General features: G+C 39.3%; 1 protein-coding gene across 2 annotated transcripts in view; it reads left to right on the top strand.

Annotated features, from left to right (window-relative positions):
• LOC121318640 (gamma-aminobutyric acid receptor subunit beta-4-like) overlaps positions 1–22,600 on the top strand; it is an 87,131-nt gene extending 64,531 nt beyond the window's left edge. The window contains exons 5-10 of one of the 2 annotated variants that reach the window (XM_041255535.1): positions 4,570–4,652; positions 8,424–8,561; positions 16,762–16,914; positions 18,855–19,111; positions 20,967–21,056; positions 22,133–22,600. In XM_041255535.1, coding sequence (XP_041111469.1) covers positions 4,570–4,652; positions 8,424–8,561; positions 16,762–16,914; positions 18,855–19,111; positions 20,967–21,056; positions 22,133–22,486 — 1,075 coding nt within the window. In that variant the 3' untranslated portion in view covers positions 22,487–22,600. The remainder of the gene's footprint in view (positions 1–4,569; positions 4,653–8,423; positions 8,562–16,761; positions 16,915–18,854; positions 19,112–20,966; positions 21,057–22,132) is intronic. The other variant, XM_041255536.1, reaches the window with a different exon arrangement.
• The last annotated feature ends 3,920 nt before the right edge of the window (positions 22,601–26,520 follow it).

The following is a 26,520-nucleotide window of genomic DNA, read 5'->3' as shown; positions in this document are numbered from 1 at the left end:
TTACATCATAAATTAAGATCCTCCACTGTATTAATCATTAAATAGAGCCATAAGTGTTGCAGAACCTGATGTGGTGTTTTAAATAGGCTGATTACTTAAAGTTTCTGTCTCCTGTACATAATCAGGATTGTTTATTATTATTATTATTATTATTATTATTATTATTATTATTATTATTATTATTATTATTATTATTATATAGCTGTAGCATCAGAGTGGGTCATAATATTATTCTGTGTATGAAAGTAACAGAATTTAAATATACGAAGGGTTTTTTTTAAAAAGAGTCATAAACTGCTGAACAAATGGCTAGTCTTCACGATCGCTGAATGACTCCATTGGCACCTCAACCAATGAAAAACACTCCATGTGGACATAGGCATCGCCCAAAATAACCAAACTACCCAATCACAGGGGTAAAGAGAACATTACAAAAGTATGAGCGCGACACTCAAACAGAGCTCCTAACATGAAATCTAAGGTTCTGATGCACAAACCAGTCTTTGAACTGTGACAATCGGGAGAGCCAGCCTGCGAACAGCCAGAACAGAGATACTGTTTTTGGACAATCTAATATGAGATAACTATTTTAGTGTTTGCCTCGGTGTAGGAGTCCGCAGCGTAAATTGTCTGAAATCCTTAAAGTACTTGTAATCAAATCTCTACTTAGCCCCAATTTATCACCGGAGAAAGAGTTGGATGAACATTTGAAGTCAACATAAATTGAAGTATATACAATTCATTAAGCCAGCAGTGCCGGAGTTTGCGTTGGAATATACTAGACATAACCGGACAAAGAGTGCACATGTTGGTGGTGGAATTGCTGTTTCAGTGGAATACCTAAATAGTTAAGGACTCTAGTTCTTTGCAAATACATTTCTTTCGTACCATGAAGTGGAGATGAAACGCAAGGAAGGCAGACCCCAGAACCTAGATCTGTCCTTACCAGTAGGAGAGCCTTTGAGTGCCTGTATTGTTGAAGACATGGAACAGCCGGAGGAGGCAGCACACCTCCGTTAAACCTTTGAGCAGTACAAACGTACTGGTACATTCACTGCTCTCTGGTCCCCAGGGAGTATGAACGTACCGGTACATTCTGCAACTTCAAACTTGAATTACTGAGCCTACAAATCCCCTGATTACATAATATTGTAACACCTTTTATTTGTGTCTTGCGCCCTCTGCCAGATATTGACGCTCAGGGCACCTGGAATCCTGGGGACTTCACTCTGAAGAAATTCAGGTTTGATCTGTCATAGTCGGGCCTGAACAAAGATTGTTCTCTGCCTGATGACCCAAGTAAGGCAGATTTCTTCAAAATGTTTTTTGACGAAGAGATCGTGTCACATATTGCAGGTAAAATGAATATGTTTGCCGGGAAACTGAGGGAAACTCAGGAGTCAGTTCAAAACTGCGTAAGTGGGTGGACATGACTATGCCTGAAATGTACATCTTTCTGGCTACCATTCTGCTCATGGGCTTGATCAAAAAGAAATCCTTGAAAGAGTACTGGTCCACTGATCCTGTTATTGCAACTCCTTTCTTCTCTACCCTCTTCTCTCTCGATCGCTTCGTTCTGCTCCTGAGGGCTGTACATTTCTCTGATAACAGCTCCGGTGAGATCGCGGACCCCCTGAGGAAAATTAGAAAAATAGTAAGTGTCCTCCAAGAAAAGTTTACCCGAGTTTTTTCCCCTTTCCAAGATGTGTACATTGATGAGTCGCTTATGCTGTGGAAGGAAAGACTCATTCAAGCAGTATATTCCCTCAAAGTGGCATCGTTTCGGCATCAAATTGTTCATCAGCTGTGATGTGAAGACAAGGTACATTTTGAATGTTATTGTTTATACTGGTGGCAATACTGATATTCTTCATGACACAGATCTTGGTGTGTCCGGCTCTGTTGTCCTTAGCCTTGTGAAGCCTTACCTGGACAAAGGCCACATTGTCTACACTGATAATTGGTATAACAGCCCAGCCCTATTTGAGTGTCTATACAGCCAAGACACTGGTGTGTGTGTGACACTGTGTGATCCAACAGAAAAAAAATGCCTCAGTTCAGACACAATTAGAAAAGTCCAGTTTTTACACACGGACAAGTTGCTGGCTGCAAAGTGGCATGACAAAAGAGATGTATATATCCTCACCTCTGTGCATAGGCCTGCGATGAAAGTGACAGACAAAGTCGATCACGCCACTGGGGATAACGATGTGAAACCAGAGTGCGTGCTGGAGTACAACCAGAAAACGGGCTCGGTGGACAAATCATACATGTACATTAGTTTTGTCAATTGTGCAATGAAGTCTCTCAGACATGGCCGTGTTGAACACCTTCATCCTCCACAAAACTGTATCAAAAACAACAGTCACTTTCAGCAAGTTCAGGCACTTCCTCATCTCGCAGCTGGTAGAAAAAGTACCACACACTGCTGAAGTCATCTAGTGGAAGATGCCCAAGTTAAGACAACCCCACGAGGATCACCGGCCGTCATTTTCCACGTCCTGTACTCAAAACAGCAAAGGGCAGTCGTACACAGCGCAGGTGTCACATCTGTAGCCACACTACTCGTAGGCCCAAGGAAGGACATGTGATTTATGTGTATGGAGTGCAACATAGCTCTGTGCGTTGCTCCATGCTTCAAGGAGTATCATACGCTGAAGCATTATTGACACTCTCACTCCCTCCGCCCCCACCACCTGTTTATCCGGATATGATTTATTCATGTCTCTCTCTCTCTCTCTCTCTATTTCTCTCTCTATCTCTCTCGCACTGTTAGGACGTGTTCTTGTGGTTGTTTCACCCTGTTGTTTATTGTTTATTGACTACCGGTTGTTTTTTTTAGTAAAAACCTTTCCCTATAACAAAATAAAAATCAATATTTATTTGATATTTATTTACAGCAAAAATTATTTGTTTACATCTTTTCATAGCAATGTAAATAAACTGCTAATAAGCCTACTTACAAACGTATCTGTCTATGTGATGTGTGTAAATAGTTATTTAATTAATTGTAATCAATAAATTTCTCTTTTGTCTGTAGTTCATCAGTATCATATACCTTTCAGCTTGTTTGTACGCTGTACTCGTAATAATCAAGCGTGTGCAGAAGACAGAAAAAAACCTCAAGTATTCAATGAGTAGTGTTTTAATCCTCTTATGAACTTGGGAATAAGCAGACCTTAAAGTAAAATTAATGTTTTGTTTCAAGTGGAATGTAAGAAAAGTATTATTGCTTTCAATTCATGCTTTGAGTTAATGAACACTATAGTATTTGTTTGTATGTGATTTATAGGCGTTTTACAAGGCAATTGTCATTCTGAACTAGAAGCTACAATCCAAATGTTGCTGTCTATAATCCAGCTGGAAAGGTATTTTATTGTGTCCAGGTCTGGCAACCAAATAATAAGACTTCAGCAATACACAGCAGTGTGTACTGCGCAGCATGCATAACAACGGGTTGCAGTCCCAAATAATAAACACAAATATCCGCTTCACAATAATACTAACACGGTCACCAGACCTGGGTGCATGCAGTAGTGCTTGTGGTGGGTGACACAGTTAATTTATAACTGTTCCAGGTTAGTGCTGGCCCTTGGCGACAGCTCCGGAATTGTGTTTAGCCGTCTAGTAATACACAACAAGACAATTACAGACAAACAAAACAAAACACTTATGAACGTCTGTTTATTATTTCTCATAGGGTCTCTCACACAGTCCTTATGGTTCAGTAGTTTGTAAACCAAGTGAAGGAACAGATACATTGCTTTGACCCCTATTTATGCCGTCACTCATGACCCCTTGGGAAACGATAGCAGCTGTTTTTATGATCTGCAGCTGCCACATCATTTGCCCTCCAGGATCGTCTCCTTTTCACATGACCGACTTCCTTTTAACCTTCGGAACGAAGTGTCAGGTCAAGTAGTCAGTATTCTGTTCCCGTTACTTAGTGCCCTCACAAGTCGGGAGGGATATTTACCACCAACAGTCATTGTCTTTCTGTCATAGAGACTGATTTAATGATGCTTTGATGATCAAATATTAACGAAAGTAAATATTTGTGTTACTAACGATACCGCTGTTAAAACTAACCTTCATCTTAAATAGCTGTCTGGAATGCAGTTGTAACCTTTAAGGGAATCTCCCATAGATTGTGTTTGATCGCTGATCAACCAGCGGGGGTGGGGTGTCATTGTTTAAACTTTCTTTTCTGTACTGTTTAGTTTAGTTAATTCTTCTTTCTGTATTATTTTAGTTTAGTTGTTGCATCTTTAATTTTTCCTTTATTTAGTTTTATTTCTAATAAAACTGTTCCTTTGCATTCACTAGAAATGTTGTCTAGTCTGATTATTTTGATAAACATTGAATTACTTAATGAAAAATTCACAAATTGATGTGACCCAATGTACTAGGTGTGTCTCCCATACTGTAAATAAATAACAATGATTTCAGTGTAGACCCTGAAGATAAATAAATAAATAAATGAAAAGCCAAGTGTTGTTGTCAAAGCTAAGCTGCAATCTCCAAAGGTTACCATGGTAACTACAGTTCTTTCTGTTTCTTGTCTTTCAGAATAACTACAACAGCTGCCTGCATGATGGATCTGCGGAGATACCCTCTGGATCAGCAGAACTGCACCCTTGAAATAGAGAGCTGTAGGTAGACAGACATCTGGGGTACCTGGGGATAGAGCATTGTGTATTGCTTTCATCCTATACCAACACGCAGGTCTACCTAGAAAAGTGTACCATTGTAAAAGCACAGCAATGTCTAAATCAGTACAGTGAAAGCATGGTAAAGCATAGCTAAGCATTGAAAAGCCTGGAGAGGTCAGGCAAAGCATATTAAAAAGCATGGGAAACCATGGTGATAAATACATAATATAATGACAGGATAAGTATGGGAAAACTGCAAGCATACCAACAAATATGGTATTTTTTCAATGTTTTTATTGAATGTGGGATAGGCAGCCCATAGTATGTGAATGTGACTGACTGACAGTATAGGATGTGGAATCAGGAAGCAAACGTAGTGCTGTCCCGGTGGTGCTTGCTGTGCGGTGCACTTCAGTGCAGTGTGGTTGGTGCACGGTGGTAGTGCTGTCTCGGTGGTGCTTGCTGTGCTGTGCACTGCAGTGCAGTGTGGTTGGTGCACGGTGGTAGTGCTGTCCCGGTGGTGCTCGCTGTGCTGTGCACTGCAGTGCAGTGTGGTTGGTGCACGGTGGTAGTGCTGTCCCGGTGGTGCTTGCTGTGCGGTGCACTGCAGTGCAGTGTGGTCGGTGCACGGGGTGGTAGTACTGTCCCGGTGGTGCTTGCTGTGCTGTGCACTGCAGTGCAGTGTGGTTGGTGCACGGTGGTAGTGCTGTCCCGGTGGTGCTCGCTGTGCGGTGCACTGCAGTGCAGTGTGGTCGGTGCACGGGGTGGTAGTACTGTCCCGGTGGTGCTTGCTGTGCTGTGCACTGCAGTGCAGTGTGGTTGGTGCACGGTGGTAGTGCTGTCTCGGTGGTGCTTGCTGTGCTGTGCACTGCAGTGCAGTGTGGTCGGTGCACTGGGTGGTAGTGCTGTCCCGGTGGTGCTCACTGTGTGGTGCACTGCAGTGCAGTGTGGTCGGTGCACTGGGTGGTAGTGCTGTCCCGGTGGTGCTCGCTGTGCGGTGCACTGCAGTGTAGTGTGGTCGGTGCACGGGGTGGTAGTGCTGTCCCGGTGGTGCTCGCTGTGCTGTGTTGTGCAGTGTGGTCGGTGCACTGGGTGGTAGTGCTGTCCCGGTGGTGCTGGTTGTGCTGTGCACTGCAGTGCAGTGTGGTTGGTGCACGGGGTGGTAGTGCTGTCCCTGTGGTGCTCGCTGTGTTGTGTAGTGCAGTGCAGTTGGTGCAGGGTGGTAGTGCTGTCCCTGTGGTGCTCACTTTGCTGTGCTGTGCAGTGCAGTGCAGTGTACAGGGTGGTAGTGCTGTCCCTGTGGTGCATTCTGTGCAGTGCAGTGCAGTGTGGGTGGTGCACGGTGGTAGTGCAGTCCCTGTAGTGCTGTGCTGTGCTGTGCAGTGCAGTGTGGTCGGTGCATGGGTTGGTAGTGCTGTCTCTGTGGTGCTCGCTGTGCAGTGCAGTGCAGTGCGGTCAGTGCACAGGGTGGTAGTGCTGTCCATGTGGTGCTCTCTGTGCAGTACAGTGCGGTCAGTGCATGGGATGGTAGTGCTGGCTGTCTGGCTGCAGCTCCCTTGCTCCTGCTCAACTCCAAAAACATGGCAAAACAAAAACAATAAAAAACAGCACTCCGGCCATCCGTGCATGCCCCGCAGCCAGGGTCGCTGGAACTAGGGGTGCTGGGGGTGCGCGGCCTCCATCATGCACAGGGGTTATTTTGCTCAATGGCTTTCAGCAACCCCACTTTAAAAATTGTTCCAGTACCATTGCCCGCAGCTGATCAAAATTGACTTGTTTAGCAAACTCACAGCTACACTCTTTCTCCAAAATGTCTGACTTCCGGTTCCCACCTACCATCAACTCGCCCCATCTATGGGAAAGCATATCACCAACCTTACAACAGAGTGCCCCTTCTGGTCAGGAGGGAGACCTGCAGATCAGATTCCTTCTCTCTGTCACCCAGTCTGATATTTGCAGTGAATTCCAGTTGGGGTTGTTGGTTACGTGAGTCAGGATGTTTCAATGGGCTTTAATATGCTGTAGCTGGAGTTTCCAGGTGTATCACAATGCCTCCGGTAAGTACAGTCAGCCAGCTGGCTTTGGGAAAATGATTCATATTTTCATGACAGTACAATATAAACCACACAGCAAGCCATCCCCAGAGGCTGACAAGAAGAAATATTAGCTAAAGAGATAAGTCAAGGTGAACAGAGAACTTCTGTAAATTGGAATAGTGCTTCCAATGAGGAAGGTGATGATGGATTCCTGTAGCGTGGCGTGTCCCAAAGGCAGGGGAAGGTGGGGGGGTGGGGGGTGAAGTGTCTCCTGTGCTGCACGTTCTGTGTGGTCTTTCATAACAGTAACTCTCGCTGGCTGGCAGCAGCTGTGAGCAGTTCCCTGGTCCAGTCATTCATATGTACTGTATGTCTGGGTTTAGTGCAAGCAATGCTACTTCACTGCATTCATTAATATAACACTGTTGTGAGCAGGGTTCGATCCTCACTCACTGCTCTATGCTGTGTAAAGGACGGCGGCTTACCTCTCCAGGAATTACTCACAGGCTGTTGTGTCCAGTCACTGAAGGTCTAGTCCTGATGGGTATTACAGTACTTGCAAATGAATTTAATGCATGATTCCTGTGCTGTGTTTTGTCTTTCCATATGGATGGAGCATTGATAAGTGTGTGTGATAAGAGGGACAACTTTTGTTCAAGTTTGGGGTGTAATACTCTCTCCAGGTGAAGAGTGTGTGTCTGTCAGCTCCGTAAACAGAACCAGGCTTTTTTAGCAGCAACGGTAGTTTGTTGGTCTCTCTGGGGCTCAATACGAAGATGCTGCCTCAATATTGTTTGGAAATGCGTAATAAATTCAAGTTACACACAACAATTCTGCAGGGATGCAAACTTGATTGAGTCGAATAGGCGAGCACCTATTAAAATATTATTGTTTTATAGGGAATAATAACTTATACAGTAAAAAAACATCTAGGGCACTACACCTTTCAATGAAAAATAAAACTATACAAAAGAATATTTCAGTGATTCAGGGAAGACACAACTCCTAAAAACATAATGAGACTAGTACATCATAGGACTAGCAAATGCGCGCCTGAGATTGAATCAGCCAGTCATCCATTACAAGATGCATTGTGATGAGTCAGCTCTGCCTCAGCTGGACAGAGGTGCTGTGAAAACATCAATTGGATCTCTGATAATGATGTCTAGTAAGAGACAGATTCACAGAGATGCTTGTTGATTATAGCCCGTGTTTAGCTGATTGGTTAATGAGTCTACAGTAAAGTCTGCAGATCTAACAGGCAGTTTTATTTAAATGCAAACATGTTTTTCTTGCCCCGGGTCAGAAGTATTTATGGCACTTCTCAGCAGGGCATGGCTTTTGTTGAGCAGCCCTTTGATGCACAATATGTTACTTTAGTATTTTACTTCTGTTTTTTTTTTTTTTTGCATTGAACAAATATAGAACACAAAGTACAAATCCACCTGTGGTATACATAAGTAATTATGAATATATTACAGTTCAATTTGTGTTAGGTAGGATTTGCACTAATTACTCTAATTGGAGATTTATAACCCATAGCGATGAGGCAAATATTCAAACACTTATTGAAATGTATGTGGTGCAAAAATGACTATGTTTGCATTTGTTTATAGGACTTGTCCATGCTATTAGTACAAATAAATAAAGCTGGTAGCATTTTCATTATATACTGTTTGTTTGATGTAAGTGTGAGTTTGGATAAAGCTCTTGTTTTCATTTGTGCCCCTTGCAGATGGCTACACAACAGACGACATTGTGTTCTTCTGGCAGGGGGGGGACAGTGCTGTGACTGGGGTGGACCGGCTGGAGCTACCTCAGTTCTCAATCATGGAGCTGAGGCTGGTCTCCAAAGAAGTGGTGTTTGCCACAGGTAAGAACTGCTGAAAGTAGATCTGATATTTCATATTTCAATGACCAGCTTGTAACAATGTCAGAACTAAAGCTTTGCCAGCCTTTGAACTCAGACCCCCCCATAGCAATGGACATGTTTAATATGTAAAACAAAAATAATGAATTAAATGTATCATTATAAGTGAGGTGATTTGTTAGTAAAGACATAAACAACTCAGGAACTTTTTCAATCCTAACAACCGTTAACTAATGTCATATCAGAAAGGGTTACTCTCACGTACCTGCAAACTTTCACTCAGTTAATAGTTATCAACAACTAGCCAGGTCATATTAAACCTACCACATTGTGCAATCTATGCTTTTGTTTCTGAGTTTCCTTTCTTTCCTTTCGGCCTCGCCAGGGGGGTTGGCAGTTGAACTGCCTCCCTGCCAGTTTCTCAGTTTGTCTATTTCAACTACAAGTTTCCAAGGGTTTTAAATCTGACTGAAAATAACATGCCACCCTTTCATGAAAGTGCTATAGAAACCAATAGCAATTGTCACGGGTGGCTTGGTGGTGACATCAGACCTGGAAATAGTCAGACTCTGTACTACGGGTATGAACCGCTGATGCACGTGTTTATTTTAAATAAAAGGTTTGCACAAAACAAAACAACACAAACAAAACAAAAGGTACGTTGGCCAAAGCAGAACAGACAATAAAGAATAAGTGCTGGTCCAGAGTGCTGGTCCAGACCCTCATTTAATGAAGTTAAGTCTCTTCTTCGTGATGCGAAGGTGAGATACGGCCTTTTGCATCTGGCCCAGCTCGTTGTTTCATACAACAGCACTGATAAGATCTTTGACACTCAACAAGCAACAGTAGATTTTTATTCAAAGAAGACACTTGACATTGCAAGGGCTGAACAAAAATGTAACATAAATGCAGACTTTTACATCCTTCACTTTCACATATATAAAATATTTCATTGTTTGTTTTTTGTTTTGTTTTTTTAATCGTTGTTTCTCAAAATGAGCTACAGTTTAAGGGTCAATATTATGCCTTTATTATTATTGTTGTTGTCTCTATCTTATCTCCATCGGGTTTGTTGTTGTTTCCCTAGATGGATTCATAAAGTTTTGTTGGGAGTGTTCGAGTACAGTACTTATTGTGGTAATTTGTATCGGTCACTGAGAATACTCCATTATTCATAATATCAGCGGTTTATTATTACTATATGCTACAATGCTGTTGTTATGGATTGTGTGTGTGTATGTGTACGGATGATACTTGAATGGATGCGATCTTGGGGTGACTGTTTTGCATGCTCTGAATATTGCTGGGGATATAGATATGAAATACAGGATATACGTTTCTATGTCTATGGCTGGGGATATGTACAGTATGCATATTATGTATATTGTGTGGGTTTGTTGCTTGTGTTCAGAGTACACGTGTTAGTACTATTTTTTTTTGTTTTGTTTACTCTATTCAACACTCTTGAAACACTTTGAAATAACCGCGGCAGATAGGCCAATCAGGGGATAGTAGGTGGTGCTCTGTAGCTATGGACACTGGGGGTGTACTTGAACACAGCTGTGTCTGCAAGAAACAGAGTTTTTTAAAAAAAAGTTAAAACATTTCTGAGAATGTCCATCCCTGCCTATAGTTATCAAGGATGGATTAAGGCCTCACACGAGACTGCAGACCCAAATGGCCATTATACTGTTGTTACTCTTTTTGACCACCCATTAATTTTAGCCAATGTTTATGCTCCCAACTGGGATGACAGTTTTTCACCACATTTCTATCTTATCTACCTGAGATGTACTCATGCCACCTTTTACTCTGGGAGATATGAACTCTGCATTACACCCTAGACTAGATTGCTCTTCCACAAATCCAAATCCGCCCTCTATGTCAGCCTTGACTATTCATTCATTTCTTGAAACCTATGGAATCTCTGACCCATAGCGCTTTCTTTTTCAATCATCTCGGCACTACAAAAATGTTCTTTCCACAGTCCATTCGTGTACTTACCATTTCATTGTAATTTCAAATCATGCCTCCTTGACTTTGAAGTTAATGTTTCCCAATCAAGCAAAACCCTGTCGCTCGTGAAGGTTTAACCCCTTCCTGCTGTCATATCAAAATTTTGTCCAGTTTATTTCCTCCCTGTAACATGGCAAGCAGCCCTGTTCAGTTATTTTTAGAACAGGGTCTACCACTCTGCCCCTGAGTTATTTTGTGTTTGTTTATTTATATATATATATATATATATATATATATATATATATATATATATATATATATATATATATATATATATATATATATATACAGTACTGTGCTAAAGTTTTAGGCAGGTGTGAAAAAAAATAGGCATGTTAATAGTTTATATTTATCAATTAACAAAATGCTAAGTGAGTGAACAGAAGAAAAATCTACATCAAATCAATATTTGGTGTGACCACCCTTTGCCTTCAAAACAGCATCAATTCTTCTGGTACACAGTTTTTGAAGGAACTCGACAGGTAGGTTGGCCCAAACATCTTGGAGAACTAACCACAGTTCTTCTGTGGATTTAGGCAGCCTCACTTGCTTCTCTCGCTATAAAAAAGATATTGCTGCTCTAGAAAGAGTGCAAAGAAGAGCGACCAGAATTATTCCGGGCTTAAAAGGCATGTCATATGCAGACAGGCTAAAAGAATTGAATCTGTTCAGTCTTGAACAAAGAAGACTACGTGGCGACCTAATTCAAGCATTCAAAATTCTAAAAGGTATTGACAGTGTCGACCCAAGGGACTTTTTCAGCCTGAAAAAAGAAACAAGGACCAGGGATCACAAATGGAGTTTAGAAAAAGGGGCATTCAAAACAGAAAATAGGAGACACTTTTTTACACAGAGAATTGTGAGGGTCTGGAATCAACTCCCCAGTAATGTTGTTGAAGCTGACACCCTGGGATCCTTCAAGAAGCTGCTTGATGAGATTTTGGGATCAATAAGCTACTAACAACCAAACGAGCAAGATGGGCCGAATGGCCTCCTCTCGTTTGTAAACTTTCTTATGTTCTTATGTTCTCTCTCTTCATGTAATCCCAGACAGACTCGATGATGTTGAGATCAGGGCTATGTGGGGGCCACACCATCACTTCCAGGACTCCTTGTTCTTCTTTACACTGAAGATAGTTCTTAATTACTTTCACTGTATGTTTGGGGTCGTTGTCATGCTGCAGAATAAATTTGGGGCCAATCAGATGCCTCCCTGATGGTATTGCATGATGGATAAGTATCTGCCTGTACTTCTCAGCATTGAGGAGACCATTCATTCTGACCAAATCCCCAACTCCATTTGCAGAAATGCTGCCCCAAACTTGCAAAGAACCTCCACCATGCTTCACTGTTGGCTGCAGACACTCATTCATGTACCGCTCTCCAGCCCTTCGGCGAGCAAACTGCCTTCTGCTGCAGCCAAATATTTCAAATTTTGACTCATCAGTCCAGAGCACCTGCTGCCATTTTTCTGCACCCCAGTTCCTGTGTTTTCATGCATAGCTGAGTCATTTGGCCTTCTTTCCACATCGGAGGTATGGCTTTTTGGCCGCAAGACCACTTCTGACCAGACTTCTCCAGACAGTAGATGGGTGTACCAGGGTCCCACTGTTTTCTGCCAATTCTGAGTTGATGGAATTGCTGGACATCTTCCGATTGTGAAGGGAAGTAAGCGTGATGTGTCTTTCATCTGCTGCAGTAAGTTTCCTTGGCCGACCACTGTGTCTACAGTCCTCAGCGTTGCCCGTTTCTTTGTGGTTCTTCAAAAGAGCTTGGACAGCACATCTGGAAACCTCTGTCTGCCTTGAAATTTCTGCCTGGGAGAGACCTTGCTGATGCAGTATAACTACCTTGTGTCTTGTTGCTGTGCTCAGTCTTGCCATGGTGTTGGACTTTTGACAGTTAACTGTCTTCAGCAACCTCACCTTGTTAGCTGAGTTTGGCTGTTCCTCACTCAGTTTTATTCCTCCTACACAGCTGTTTCTGTTTCAGTTAATGATTGTGTTTCAATCTACTTATGGAATTGATGATCATTAGCACCTGTTTGGTATAATTGTTTAATCATACACCTGACTATATGCCTACTAAATCCCTGACTTTGTGCAAGTGTACCTGGAAGAATAGATGCTGTTTTGAAGGCAAAGGGTGGTCACACCAAATATGGATTTGATGTAGATTTTTCTTCTGTTCACTCACTTTGCATTTAGTTAATTGATAAATATAATCTATTAACATGTCTATTGTTGAAATTATTCTTACTTTACAGCATTTTTTCACACCTGCCTAAAACTTTTGCACAGTATTGTATAGTATTGTATATATATATATATATATATTTTTTTTAATTGATGGCGAAAGCCATGTGATTTGTTAATTATGATTTATGTATTGTTGTATATTTGTATATGACGGCGAAGCGCCATGTGTTTTGTTATTGTTTTTGTATATGTTTTGCAGCGTGGATGGGAAGCCCCATCCACATTAAAAACCCATGCAGAAGGTGGCTACCTGTATAAAAAACTGGAGTGGCCCAGTCAAAGCCCGGACCTCAATCCAATTGAGAATATGTGGAAAGAGTTGAAAAATGCTGTTCACCAATGATCCCCATCCAAGTTGACAGAGTTTGAGCAATTTTGCAAAGAAGAATGGGCAAGAATTGCAGTGTCCAGATGTGCAAAGCTGGTAGAGAATTATCCAAATAGACTCATGGCTGAAATTGCTGCCAAAGGTGCCTCTACCAAATATTGACTCAAGGGGGTGAATACTTATGCAATCAATTATTTTCTGTTTTGTATTTGGTATTAATTTAGAACAATTTGTAGATTTTATTTTTCACTGTGACATTATGGACTTTTTTTGTGTTGATCAGTGGCAAAAACTCCTATTAAATCCATTTTGATTCCATGTTGTAACACAATAAAATGTGGAAAAGTCCAAGCAGGGTGAATACTTTTGAGAGCCACTGTATCTCTATATGCAGATGACCTACTTTTATATATTTCAGATCCTATGCCCTCTCTCCCCCAGACATTAGCTATATTCAAGCAATTTCGTTGTTTTTCGGGTTATAAACTCAATTTACATAAGAGTGAACTTTTCCCTATCAATACAGCCACCCATCGATGCCCCCTTGGTAACTTCATTTTATCAATTCATCCAAAAATTCAATTTACCACAAACACACTTTTTTCGTTACTTGCAAATTCGTAACTTTGTTTGCAATAAATTGACTTAATTTCCTCTGCGACAACCTGGGTCAACTATTGATTCCATACTGGAGATCTGTCCAGATGGTAGAGGAGTTAGATCTAAAATAATAATACTATGTTGTCTCTACATTGCCCCTCTCATCCACGCTAAAATTCTTGTGGGAACAAGATTTGGGAGAAAATTCTGTCTCGTGTGCATTCCTCCACAGTCAGTGCTCATCATGCGCTGATTCAATTCAAGATTCTACTCCGTCTCCACTTGTGCAAAGTTAAGTAAGACATGTCCCAGGTCGACTCCTTTCTGGACTTCTGTGTTTGAGTCCGTCTCTCAGACTTTACAAGTGTCGATTAATCCCACCCCTTTGATTGCGCTTTTTGGGGCAGTGCCTGATAATGTCCCTGTATCTGCACTGCAGTCAAACACCTTGGCCTTCGCACCCTTACTAGCCAGGTGCCTCATCTTGTTTGCTTCAAACTCTAATCAAAGTGGAGATGGTTGGTGTGTTGTCTTATAGATTATAAAAGTGCTGTGATTGGCTGAACAAGATCACATGACTGTGCCTTCATAGAACAACTTATTACTGATCTATTATTATTATTACTATGCCTTAATAGAAACAATGATCTAAACAGTGTTTCTGTAGGTAAAAATGTCAACATACAACTGAAACAGCATTTAAATCACTCAACAGTCTGTTTTTTCATCTCTGTCACTAAGAATTACAGAAAAATTAGCAAATATACTGTGGTATTTATTTAGTCACAGAACAGAACAAAGAAAACCCTGAGGCAAGCAATAGCAGTAACACTATTCAAAAGCCATCTGAGAAATCACTTAGCATGTAATATACTGTATATGCAGCAGCAGCATCTACTTGTTAAACTAAATAGCGCCTTATAAAACTGACTAGCGAGTATCTCATCACTACCCTTCAATTTCAGAAATATATTTAAAACAAAATTAAAATCTCTCTTGCTCTCTGCTGACACGACCGTTGGGCTTTTAAACAAGGTTGGGTTCAGTATAGAATTCTATTGTGCTCGCCGCGGACGGGAAGGACTGCGGCACTGTGCAAACTGACATGGAAGTTGTTTAGTCCACTTATCATCTATGCTCAGTAGAAGGATACATAATATATGTCTTATTTTTTTCCTTAAAAAAGCTACTTTGTGTAATTATTTTTTTTTTAAATGTAGCCATTTTATAAGCGAAATAACCCACAACAGGGTGTGCAGCAAGACAATTCTTACTGCACTTCCTGGGTGGTTGAACGTACTCGGTCTGCAGCCTCGTGTCTCACAAGGCACCAGGGCGTGTGGTAAGAATTGTCTTGCTGCACACCATGTCACAGGTTATCGCTTACTTATTTCACATTTGTCTGTTGACTTCATTAATAATGTTTTTCTCCAATCATAGCAGTTACTGTGACTATTGATTGAGTTCAGACATACAGAACTTTTTAACTAGCAGCTGCTATGAGTGATAAAAAACAGACATATCCTCTTCATCTTTACAAACTTTAAATGGAACTGAGGCTGCCTGCATTAGAGCAATTTCTCTACCTGTATGTCTTTGTGAAAAGGATGTGAGATTTTGGACCTGAATGGAAAAGTAATTTGGAAGGCAGATTTGAGTTAAATAAATGTAAAGCGACAGCTCTGGTTTCCTGAAGACTGCACATGGACATTTGAAATAGAATTAAAAATTACTTACAGACTCACTAATTGTGTATATGTCTGTTTGATTTTTACTGTCAGTGTTCCAGAACAGTTTAAGCTTAAAGAAGCAAAAGATAAACCATTTACAGGCATAAGAATCAAATATTTCATTTAATACGCTTGTATTATTTTAATGGTTTTACAGGAAATATTGCCAGACGGTCCTCCTCTTGTATAACGTTGCAAGGGGGACGAAGTGGAATGTCTCTCATGAGATTCCAAATCCTATTGTGGATAGACAAACAAGGACAGTGTGGATTGACAAACATCACAAAGGACCAGCAGACTGTAGTGATTTGAAAGACAGATCCGATTGAAATGCAGAGTGGAAGCAACACTAAACTCATTTAAACAGGACTGTAGAAGACAGAGAGACCAAGACAATAGCTACCACTAGAGGACACTTTGAACGTGCAATGCTACCCCGTTATTATGCTGGTGTCTGAGTCCATAATTAGGAGACAGAGTTATTTGTGTTTTGCCTGATAACGAATATTGGTATTTTTGTTTCCGAAATGTATTTACAATGCCCACAAGGCAAATTAATATTGTAGCGTATGGTGGAAAATGAAGTAAGGAGACACACACAATTTGCAGGTACTCAAATCCATGTTTTATTGGAATGATTATTTCCTGTTAGCCTGGGCCACACCAAAAACAACAGTCTTTCACTCCCACAGCAGCTTGTCTAACTCTTTAGCACAACACAGTTTTTTGAGTCAATCTTATCAAGAAAACCTTAGTTTTTCATGTTATAATGGGGTAGCACTGTACTTGAACACAATAATCTCCTTCACTGGTATAAAATGGCTAGGATCGTATCACAACCCGGTTATCTCCTTGTACACTCAATGCTGTCTGCAGTTAGCTCTCAGTTAACCTTACACCCATGCACTCACATCGCAGACCACTGCCCTGGCTAGGGTTGATTTACCCACACCTACAGTGGGACCCTCATGACACAGAATCATCTTTTTTTGTGACAAAAAATAAAAAAAATGACAAATTGTTTTTATTTTAAGATAATGTCTATAAGACTTGACAATAAGTGTATACATTAGTGTTTATTTATTAAACAAACTACAAACCTTCATTATTTTAATAGATACTGTGCTTTTGCACAGGTACACAACAGTAAATGATATAAGATAATTAAGTGACATGTTGTATAATGTACATGCAAGCATTAAAATGAAAAACTTGTGCATGCTGTATGTTTCTCTGCCCTGCTAATACCATGCCTTATCTCCTTGGTGCAGGTTCCTATCCAAGGTTGTCTCTTAGTTTCAGGATAAAGAGGAATATCGGTTACTTCATTCTGCAGACATATATGCCTTCTATCCTCATTACTATCCTGTCCTGGGTTTCCTTTTGGATAAACTATGATGCCTCTGCTGCGCGAGTGGCCCTGGGTGAGTCTCAAAGGTTATCTCACTCAACAGCCCACTGTAACCTCAGGACTGCATGCTGTGAATAGTGGGCATGGATGAATAAATCTCTTCAGAATCTCTTTATTTGCAGCTTTAAAAAAAATCTTAAATTGTATATAAAGGGTTTAACCAAATATTTCAAACTTCACACCGAGAGTAGAACAAGATGTCACATATGGCAGATAAGTAAAAGTATTTAATTAATAGTGTGAAAGAACTGCAACTCACACAGTTCGTTGCCCCTTTAAAAACGTAGACCAGGACACGGAAATGGAAGTTTTTAAGCAGCACTTGCGCACTATTGTTAATAAACACCAAAATAAAATACAAACAAAACACCTAGTTCTTTTTCGAATACTAACTGAACACACAGGAACCTAACAATAATATAGGAAGATAGGCTGTTTACCTGTTTTAAAAAACGAACAAAACTAAACACACCAACAAAGGCTTTTACACAGTACCTTTTGACAGTTACACACACTCACACCGGGTTCTTCACACCACAGCCCTGAACAGACTGGCTTCTCTCTTTAAATACCCTGCACCTAGCTCTAATTTACAATACACACCAAGTGCAGGGGATAACTAATAATTAAACAATTAAACCGTATATACATTCTCACATGTTTTAGGCAGGGAAGAATTTTAACCCCCTCCCTGCTGTATTACAATAGTATAATATTTACAGTTCCATCCACCTAATTCATATCTAGTAAAATATAAGTAACATTTTTAACAGTAGTGATTATTTAAGTATCTCTTTTTTTTCTTTAAAGATTTTACATCTTGTTATTTAGTGATAACACAACAGTGTGTGGATAAACAGACACCAGACAAGCTCAGACTATTGGCGAACCAAATGAAAGATTCTGCTGGTCAAACTCAGAGGTAAAGCTACACATAGCTCACTTTAGGGTCTAAGCTATTTTCAGCTGTTTTTTTACTGTTGTTAGATTTGTGCCTATAACTCTTTAACTATAAAGGTTACCAGTACATGTCATACATGAAATGAATGTGCACACAATAGGCTGTCATTAAAAAAAAAACAAAAAAAACAAGTTAAACCGTCTGTTTAGTATAGATAACAAAAATCACAGAAAAAGAGACACACTTTTTAGAAATAACTATTATTGTTTATAAAATGTCTTTTAGCATGACTAGCTAAAATCTGAGTGTACAATGAAACTTCAGCATGTAGGGAACATGGGGAACTAATTGAACACATTGGATAATAAATAATGGAATTATGGCCATATATACAAAAGGGACGAAAAGCAACCAAAAAAATGAAAAATTGAAAAATGCAAAAGAAAAAAAGTGGAAAAAGCACATTCGTCCCGGGCACCCTGGTCATGTTGTGCAAGATGGAGCTATTTACTGTGGCTAAAAGCCCTGCAAGGTGGCAACCTAACCTTAACAGCTGACTTGTCTTAGGCATCTGATCCACAAACGCAAATAGGAAAATAGGTCCTTGTGCCTTCGATGTTGCCATTTCTTTTCTTTTGTAAAGATTTTGTCTGAAAATGTTGGTTTACTGCCCTGAGGTAGGTCTGTCTTACAGCTCAGCAGTAACATTGCAAAACACACTCATTTACTGCTTTCTCCTGACACGGTCCAATGCCAGAAATACACAAATAGGACCTTGTTTTGAAGCTCTCTCTCTTTCCAACAGTGCATCATCAGTAGGGCTGTCTCTTACAGGGCTTGAGTAAAATTTGTAAAGGGCCAGGTCGCCAGCAGGATTTTTAACATTAAACAGACCCTAAAGTGTTGGAAAGACCAAAGCACTGTCCATATAATACTCTATAGATGACTTGAATTTCAGCAATATTCTGACTTCATTCTTAGTTAAACTATAGTGTTAGCGATTGTGTTTTTGCTATGTGTAAAGGGTAGTTCATTTTCATTCACGATTTCAGGTGTTACCACGGTGCTCACCATGACAACCATCAACACCCACCTGCGGGAGACTCTCCCGAAGATCCCCTACGTGAAAGCCATCGACGTCTACCTCATGGGCTGCTTCGTGTTCGTATTCCTGGCCCTGCTTGAATACGCCTTTGTCAACTACGTTTTCTTTGGCCGGGGCCCCCAGCAGCAGAAGAAACTAAACGAGAAGCTGAATAAGGCAAACAACGAGCGCCCTCGCTATGAAGAGAAGCGCCTGAGAGAGCAGGTCTGCAGGCCTCTGTTTTGTTTGCTGCTTTATTACACTAGCTCAATTTTTTCACTAAGTGTTGATTAAATGAACTGCTTAGTAAATATTGTCCTGAAGTATTCTGCACTTTTGCAGGACCCTCAAAAAGGAAAAAGTGTGAAGCTTACAGATTTTGTGGGGGTTTAAACCACATATTGAATGAAACATAGAAAATAGCTCCAATAACTCAAACCCAATATGAATTAATATCAGTTCATTGGTAACTTGTTTTCCAATATGAAAGAGTTCACAGTAACAAAATCATCCTAAAGCTCTCGTAAATTCACTTACAATGAACACAGAGAAATTGAAAGCATAGAAAGAGAAGTCATTTGTAACTGAGAAAAATCGGCAACATTTGAGGTCCAGTCCCAGAACAAGAACTCTTTCAATAACCAATCACGTGACTTCTAAGTGCAAGAGTGAAAGTTTACAAGAGCTTTGGTAAATGTTAGTTATAAATCAATAACAGTTTACTATTAATGTGGTTCATATAGGAAAGATGAGATCGTTTTACTGGTTTATTGGAATTATTTTGTTAGCTATGCTTTAATATTAAATATCTATAATATCTGTCATTTCAAATGAGTTAGTCAGTGTTCTAATGCAAAGGGTAGTGAAAGTGCAGATCTAAATCTGTTTCCAGCAGTACATATCTAACACACCATGGGCACCCTTGAAGTCATCCTCCATTGCTTTGCCTTATTGTCATATTTTGTATGACATCACTATAGCAGTGATCCTCACAGTTCTTCGACCACAGGCACATTTGTGTGTTTCTCATAAGGTTGAGGGGATTTTTTTTCTTCTTCTAACTGCTTATTTCAAATAAAAGGAAATTAAATTACAGATATATCAAATGGCACAGAAGCAGAGATTGAGAGTACAGTGGTAGATTGTAATGACTTTAGTGCCCCTCCTAATACATACATACTGCAGTACAGTGGAACCTCAGAGTTACGAACCCCTTGGGAATGGAGGTTGTTTGAAAGTCTGAAAAATATAAGTCTGAAATGACCGTAACTCTGGAAATGAGTTTTCAGTGGTTTTAATAAATGTGTACACCTGCTATATCTACATCCTCTATCTGGAGATTAATACAAGGATACAGCATAGTAATGCAATACATATTGTTATGGCTCTAAAGTCTTTAAAACATTACTGGAAAAAAAGGCTACATTTAAGTTATCATTGTAGCAAAAACACAGATTTAAATGTCAATGAAAACATTAATGTAGCGCTTGTTTTTATTTTATTTTAAGCAAAATGCATTCATGTAGCTTGCTCATTCAGCCTCCTTTGGCTTGAAAAAGAAAACTTTTTTTTTTTTAAACTAAAATGTTCTAGTAACATTGTCTGTACTTGCTTTAAAATCTGCCTCACCTTTGTATGGATACAGTAGTTTTGTCTTCTCCATGAGCAGCACACCACTTATAGGATTGCCTTTGTGTTTGCACTGCACGCATGGGTGAGTGACTGCATACCTCCTGCTAAGTGTGTGGTGTTCAGTAAAGCGGTCGGTTCGTAAGTTTGGTGTTCGTGATTCTGAGATTCTGCTGTATTATTTTATGAACCCTTTCAGGCACAATCCTGTGGTCATAGACACAGCTTTGGGGAGCCCTGTTCTGTGGTTTAATCCAAGCATTTTGTATTTAATTCTTATTGATTCTGTTTCACAAAAAAATGTGCACATGCTTACGAAACTATTTCTTGTAATAATTATCTTTAAATAGTAATGATATTCATGTATGCTTATTTTTTATTGCATTTTTCATTGCTTCTTTATATTAATATTGATGTTTTTTCATTTTTTTTTTTTTTCCAAAATTGAAAGGAATCCATTTCAGCACAGTATCAAACCAACACCATCAGGTCATATTCACAGCGAAGGAATCTGTATCTCGAAGAACAAAGAAAAGTTGGGGTATATACATTAAGAAATCTTTCTGTAGTTCTGGTTGAGAGTCAGCAAATAGTTAAACAGCAACAACTTGTAAAAAAGTGGCTCCTGTCTGTTAGTCGATAAGTCCTTAATGTATTTCATATTGTTCTGAAAGCAGCATTGTGTAATTCATCTCCCTTCCCATTATTAGATTCAGTACCATTTCAGTTGTTCGCTGTATCATTGCATAGTTGAACTTTCCATTTTTCCAGTGTTTTTTTGTTGTAGTTTTACTTTACAAATAGCCCACTACACAGCACCGGCTCTACTGAAATTGTGGTAAAGATTTCCTGCTTGTCAGGGAGTATTAGGGCTATTACTATCCAAAGAGGATAAAAGAAAACTTAAAAGAAATGAAAAGTTGAACTCTTAAGAAGGCAGTAGTTCTGAAGCTAATTAGGGGCAGGGACCTGTTACTTACAAGATTTGTTTTAAATCTACTATTATAATAAAATTGGCAAGATTATCTCCTTGCTTTAATTTCCCATGTTGCTTAATTCACCACACCCCATGCCTGAGCTGCTTAGGGCTGTAGGGACTCTATCACGCTACACAGCCCAGGCAGACTCTGCCCCCATGCGGCCCCCCGTGGCCTGAACACTGCAGGGGGTGGGGGGGTCACTGTAGGGAAAATGAGTCATGAATCTCAACTGCAAAACAAACTATAAGTAACAAGTACTCTATGTAAGAGGTTTGATGGCGAAACAGCTATTTAATAATGAAATGGTCGGTCATATTAGTTTATTTTAACTAGAGAAATAATTTTGTTGACAGCAGTCAGTACAGTGCAGTGCAGCACTGGATTGTTAAAGCAGTCAGCACAGTGCAGCACTGGATTGTTGAAGCAGTCAGTGCAGTGCAATGCAGCACTGGATTGTTAAAGCAGTCAGCACAGTGCAGCACTGGATTGTTAAAGCAGTCAGCACAGTGCAGTGCAGCACTGGATTGTTAAAGCAGTCAGCACAGTGCAGCACTGGATTGTTAAAGCAGTCAGCACACTGTAGTACAGCACTGGACTAGAGGTTAGTGTGCTGATGTTTTCTGTGTCTGTATTTCAGGTTGACCCGTACGGAAACATTCTTCTTACTACCCTGGAAATGAACAATGAGGCATTGCCCTCCGAAGTGGCCAGCAGCGTTAGTGACTCCAGGAATTCGGTCATGTCCGTGGACAGCTCCGGGGTCCAGTTCAGGAAACAGCTGGCTGCTCGGGATGGATTTGGACAGGCCACCCTTGATCGCAGCGCTGCCCGCACTCGTGCCAACTGCCGTCTGCGAAGACGCTCGTCAAAGCTGAAGTTAAAAATCCCCGACCTGGCCGATGTCAGCACCATTGACAAGTGGTCGAGGATCATATTTCCTATAATGTTTGGATTTTTCAATTTAGTCTATTGGTTATACTATGTGAATTGATGTGCCTCCCCCAGGAAGCTAGGGCCATACTTTGAGAGCACATGAATCTGGCTTTGAGACTACTGAACATATTTAAGAAAAAAACAACAAAATGTAAAGACCTCAATGATGTAAAAAAACAAAACAAAACAAAACAAAATTAAAAAAAGAATGACTTTAATTGTTTAAAAGAATTCTCTCTAAAAAAAAAAAGAAGAAAAAAAGAAAAAAGAAAACATTTCCAGCCTGGTATTTTTTCCTTCTTCTGTTGAAAAAAAAAAAAAAAAAAAAATAATAATAATAATAATAATAATAATAATAATAATAATAATAATAATAATAATCCTACGATGAGTTTGGACAAGCCTGCATGGTATTTTTGCTAATAGAAATACAAAGTTCTTGAACAGAGACATTTCAAGCTAACTCATTGGACTGGTTCTCATGTCTACATATTCTGGTCAGCATATCTGCAGCAGCACATGAAACAATGGAATCAGCTATACGTCTGATAAGCAGTGTATGAATTGTTTCTCTTATCATGGATGGAAGTACAGAATCCTCTATTTTTAGTCTGTGTAATAACTTTTGGAATATGTGTTTTTCCTTGGTTTTCTTCACTGGACGTGTGGCTCTTTGAATGGCCTACGTTTGGTACCCATCTCGAGCAATGCTACCAGATATAGCAGGCCATATTACAAGAATGAACTTGTCAGTTTTACTGTTTGGATAACATGGTTTTCTGAATGCATCAAACTTTTCTAGAATGTTATCAAAGACACATCCTAGAACAGTTTATTACATGTCAGACTCTATTTAATCCAGAAGAACAGAAATAACTGTGTGTTATTGTTAAATAGTGTCAGGAGTCTAAATGTGTTGATTTTCTTATCATAATGTGTTGGAGCAACTTCTTGAAGTATTTTTCTTTTGTCCTTAAAAATAAGCAGTGTTTTGGGAGTTTGTGTCACCTTCACAAGCGCTAGGATTTGTAAAGTGGCACATTTAGACATACTTGCTTTATCTAAAAACTACTTTAAAATCTAATTTATATTCTTTCAATTGCTAAACTCATTCTTTTTTTTTGTCAAGTGCAGTCCTGTATTATGAAGTGATTTTGATTAATCCACCTGTGTAGATCTTGTTTCATAGATACTGGAGAGGAAACTCATGACCAACATTTGAGTTAAACCAACTACATTTGGGAAAGAGATATCATTATACAAGGGGTGAAATATAGTGAGCAGCTTTTTAGAATATACCTTGGTTAAAATCCAACAACAGAATAGCTGGGTGAATTGTACTGTGCCAAAATGATGCTGAGCTTGAATTTCCTGAGAATTCAGCTGTTTAATTTAGGTTGAAACTTATTTGCTATATGAACAGAACAGCCCATGAACATACATGGAGAGCTGCTGTGTTTATCTCACTCATGAGGGTCGCTTTAAATAATATTACAATATATCACTGTACTTGCTTAACTCCTAGAAATATGAAATCATTACAGTAATTAAGAAATAATCCCACTTCATTGGAAACCTGTATTTGTGTGTGTGTATGAGTGTACACATCTCCAACAAGCTGTGTGATTATATAATTCCAGAAAACATTAAATAAACTCTGAAAGGTAATATTCTAAGCTGAAAACACTCATACACATATATATATATATATATATATATATATATATATATATATATATATATATATATATATATATATATAGTGTATGAGTGTTTTCAGCTTAGAATATTATCTATCAGCTCTTATATATGGTTTTTTGGAATTATGTAATCACACAGCTTGTTGGAGACACAGCGACTGTTCATTGCTTTAAAAGGCTAATGGGAGATGGAGTCCCCAATGACTTCATTTTCAAACACTGTGTTGACTATGAATCTTGGGATACTGTGATTCTCACGAACTGTCAGGAATCCGAGCTTCAAGCTAAATATCAAAGCTTAAAACTCTGAGCAAATATAGTTTTTTTTCTTTAATCTATTCTGTTTAAGCCAAAAAAAATGGAGACAGGCATAATAAAAGAGCCCTGCATTTGGATTTAGTAAATTGTGTTAGTTTTTAGTCCTGTAATTTTTCCTGTAAATCTTACTAATCTCTTGCATCATGTCTGCTTCTTTATTCTCATGTTTTATAGTATGTTCTGGGAAATACCTCAGCCTGGTTCTTGGGTTCCCTACTGAATTCAGCATAGAATGTGTGGGTTCCCTGGTCATCATGGCCACATGCCATTACAGGGCAGGGGGTTTGAGAACAAATGCATCCTGGATATTTTGTTTTGGTAAAAAATGTATTGCTAAAAATGAAAATAGTTAGGAATTTCATCTCTCTCTGAATATGTATCTGTTTTGAAAAATGATATAAAGTACTGATGCAAGAAGCTCTTGGTATTCCCCAGAATCGTATTAAATACAATTGAAGTTCATTAGTTAAAATGAAGAGTGATGAACATTTTGAGCAAAACCCATAGAAAATAACCATGGATGTTTGGTCAACACTTTTAAACAATTGTCTAAAGTAAAGCAGGGAGCCAACTACAGCTGTAATCAGAATAACGACTTATAAAACTTGAAAATAAAAGGCTGGATTTACATTAAGGAAGTAAAAATAAAAAAAGTTAATATTTACAGGGTGTAAAGAGGCAACATGGATGAAATAACACAAGCTTTTCTTCTGAGGAGTTTGGTGAAGTGTCTTAAAACTATTCCTCAATACAGACTACCAGAAATACTTTAAGAAAGGAATGAATATGTTTTATTTTATTCCTGTCAATTATTTCCCAAGGGCGCAGTTGATCTGCATGTTTACCTGCACACAAACAGAAGCATGCCCATGTGATTTTATACACATCGATGGAATGCATCATTCATTCTGTAGCTATTCATTTAAAATACCAGGATACAGTGCAGAACGATTTAATCAATATGATAGACATGTTCTAGTTATAGACATGTTCTGATTATAATTACCAATAGAGGGATTATAATATAGATTCAGTGTGAGAAGGAATGGGTAATTCAGAAAGAAGAAAATGGGCATTTGATAATAGTAAGTATTTATTTTTAAAAAATGGTGGTTGTATCATTAGATGAACTGCTTGTCTGTATTTAAAAGTGTTGCTGGCTTTCTTCATTAAATATGTTATATCAGCTAATCAAGAAACTTAATTGTAACTTTACAGTAACTATGCATTTGTACTGATAACATTTAGTAGAAGTGCATAAACCATATAAAATGTCTACCCTAAAACTGGTGCTTTGTGTGGGTTATATATATATATATATATATATATATATATATATATATATATATATATATATATATATATATATATATATATGAGGCAGGAGCCAGGCCTGCGTAAGGGACTACTAGAGTAAAGACAAGAGTGCTTGTGACTTAGTAACAGAATAGGGGTTTCCCCTTGACTTCTTGGAGAAACTGGACTGTCGGTTCCAAGCAAGAGATCCTGTTATCAAGTGATCAGATATTATAGGAATGAAGGTGGATAGAGGATGAATGAGTTAGTTGATATCGTTAAAAATCTGATAATGCAAATGGAAGGAAGGATCAGATGAAATTGAAAGCCGAGGCGTTATAAATGCTGAATCAGAGGTGAGAGAAGCTTGCAATGTAGCAGGGCCAACACATGAACTGACTAGTTTGGATCTCTGCTGAGTCTTTTGAGGAGGACAGGCAGAATCGTCCGATATGGAATTGCCATATGAAACAAAATCGCACCCAATCACACCCTGCTTCAATGGCCGATCCTTTTTGAAAAGGCTTTCACAAGTTTGTCAATTTAGCACAGCGAAGAGAAATGGCAGCAGGCACAGCTGGGTAACCAGGGATTCAAACAGCAGCATTGTCAGATTGAGAAGAAGCAGGATAGGAGGATTTCTTTGAAAGTTTTTTTTTTTTTTTTTCGGTGGATTATTTGCTCGACTTCCTTCTGTCGGCCTAAAAGAAGTAGACTCAGTCTACTGTTGTCAGATGACAACAAAGCTGCCCCCACTATATAACTATAGATATATATA

Source organism: Polyodon spathula, chromosome 7 (assembly GCF_017654505.1).
Source record: "Polyodon spathula isolate WHYD16114869_AA chromosome 7, ASM1765450v1, whole genome shotgun sequence".
NCBI lineage: Eukaryota > Metazoa > Chordata > Actinopteri > Acipenseriformes > Polyodontidae > Polyodon > Polyodon spathula.
The sequence above is the reverse complement of the archived record's forward strand: the minus strand, read 5'-3'. Positions and strand labels throughout refer to the sequence as shown.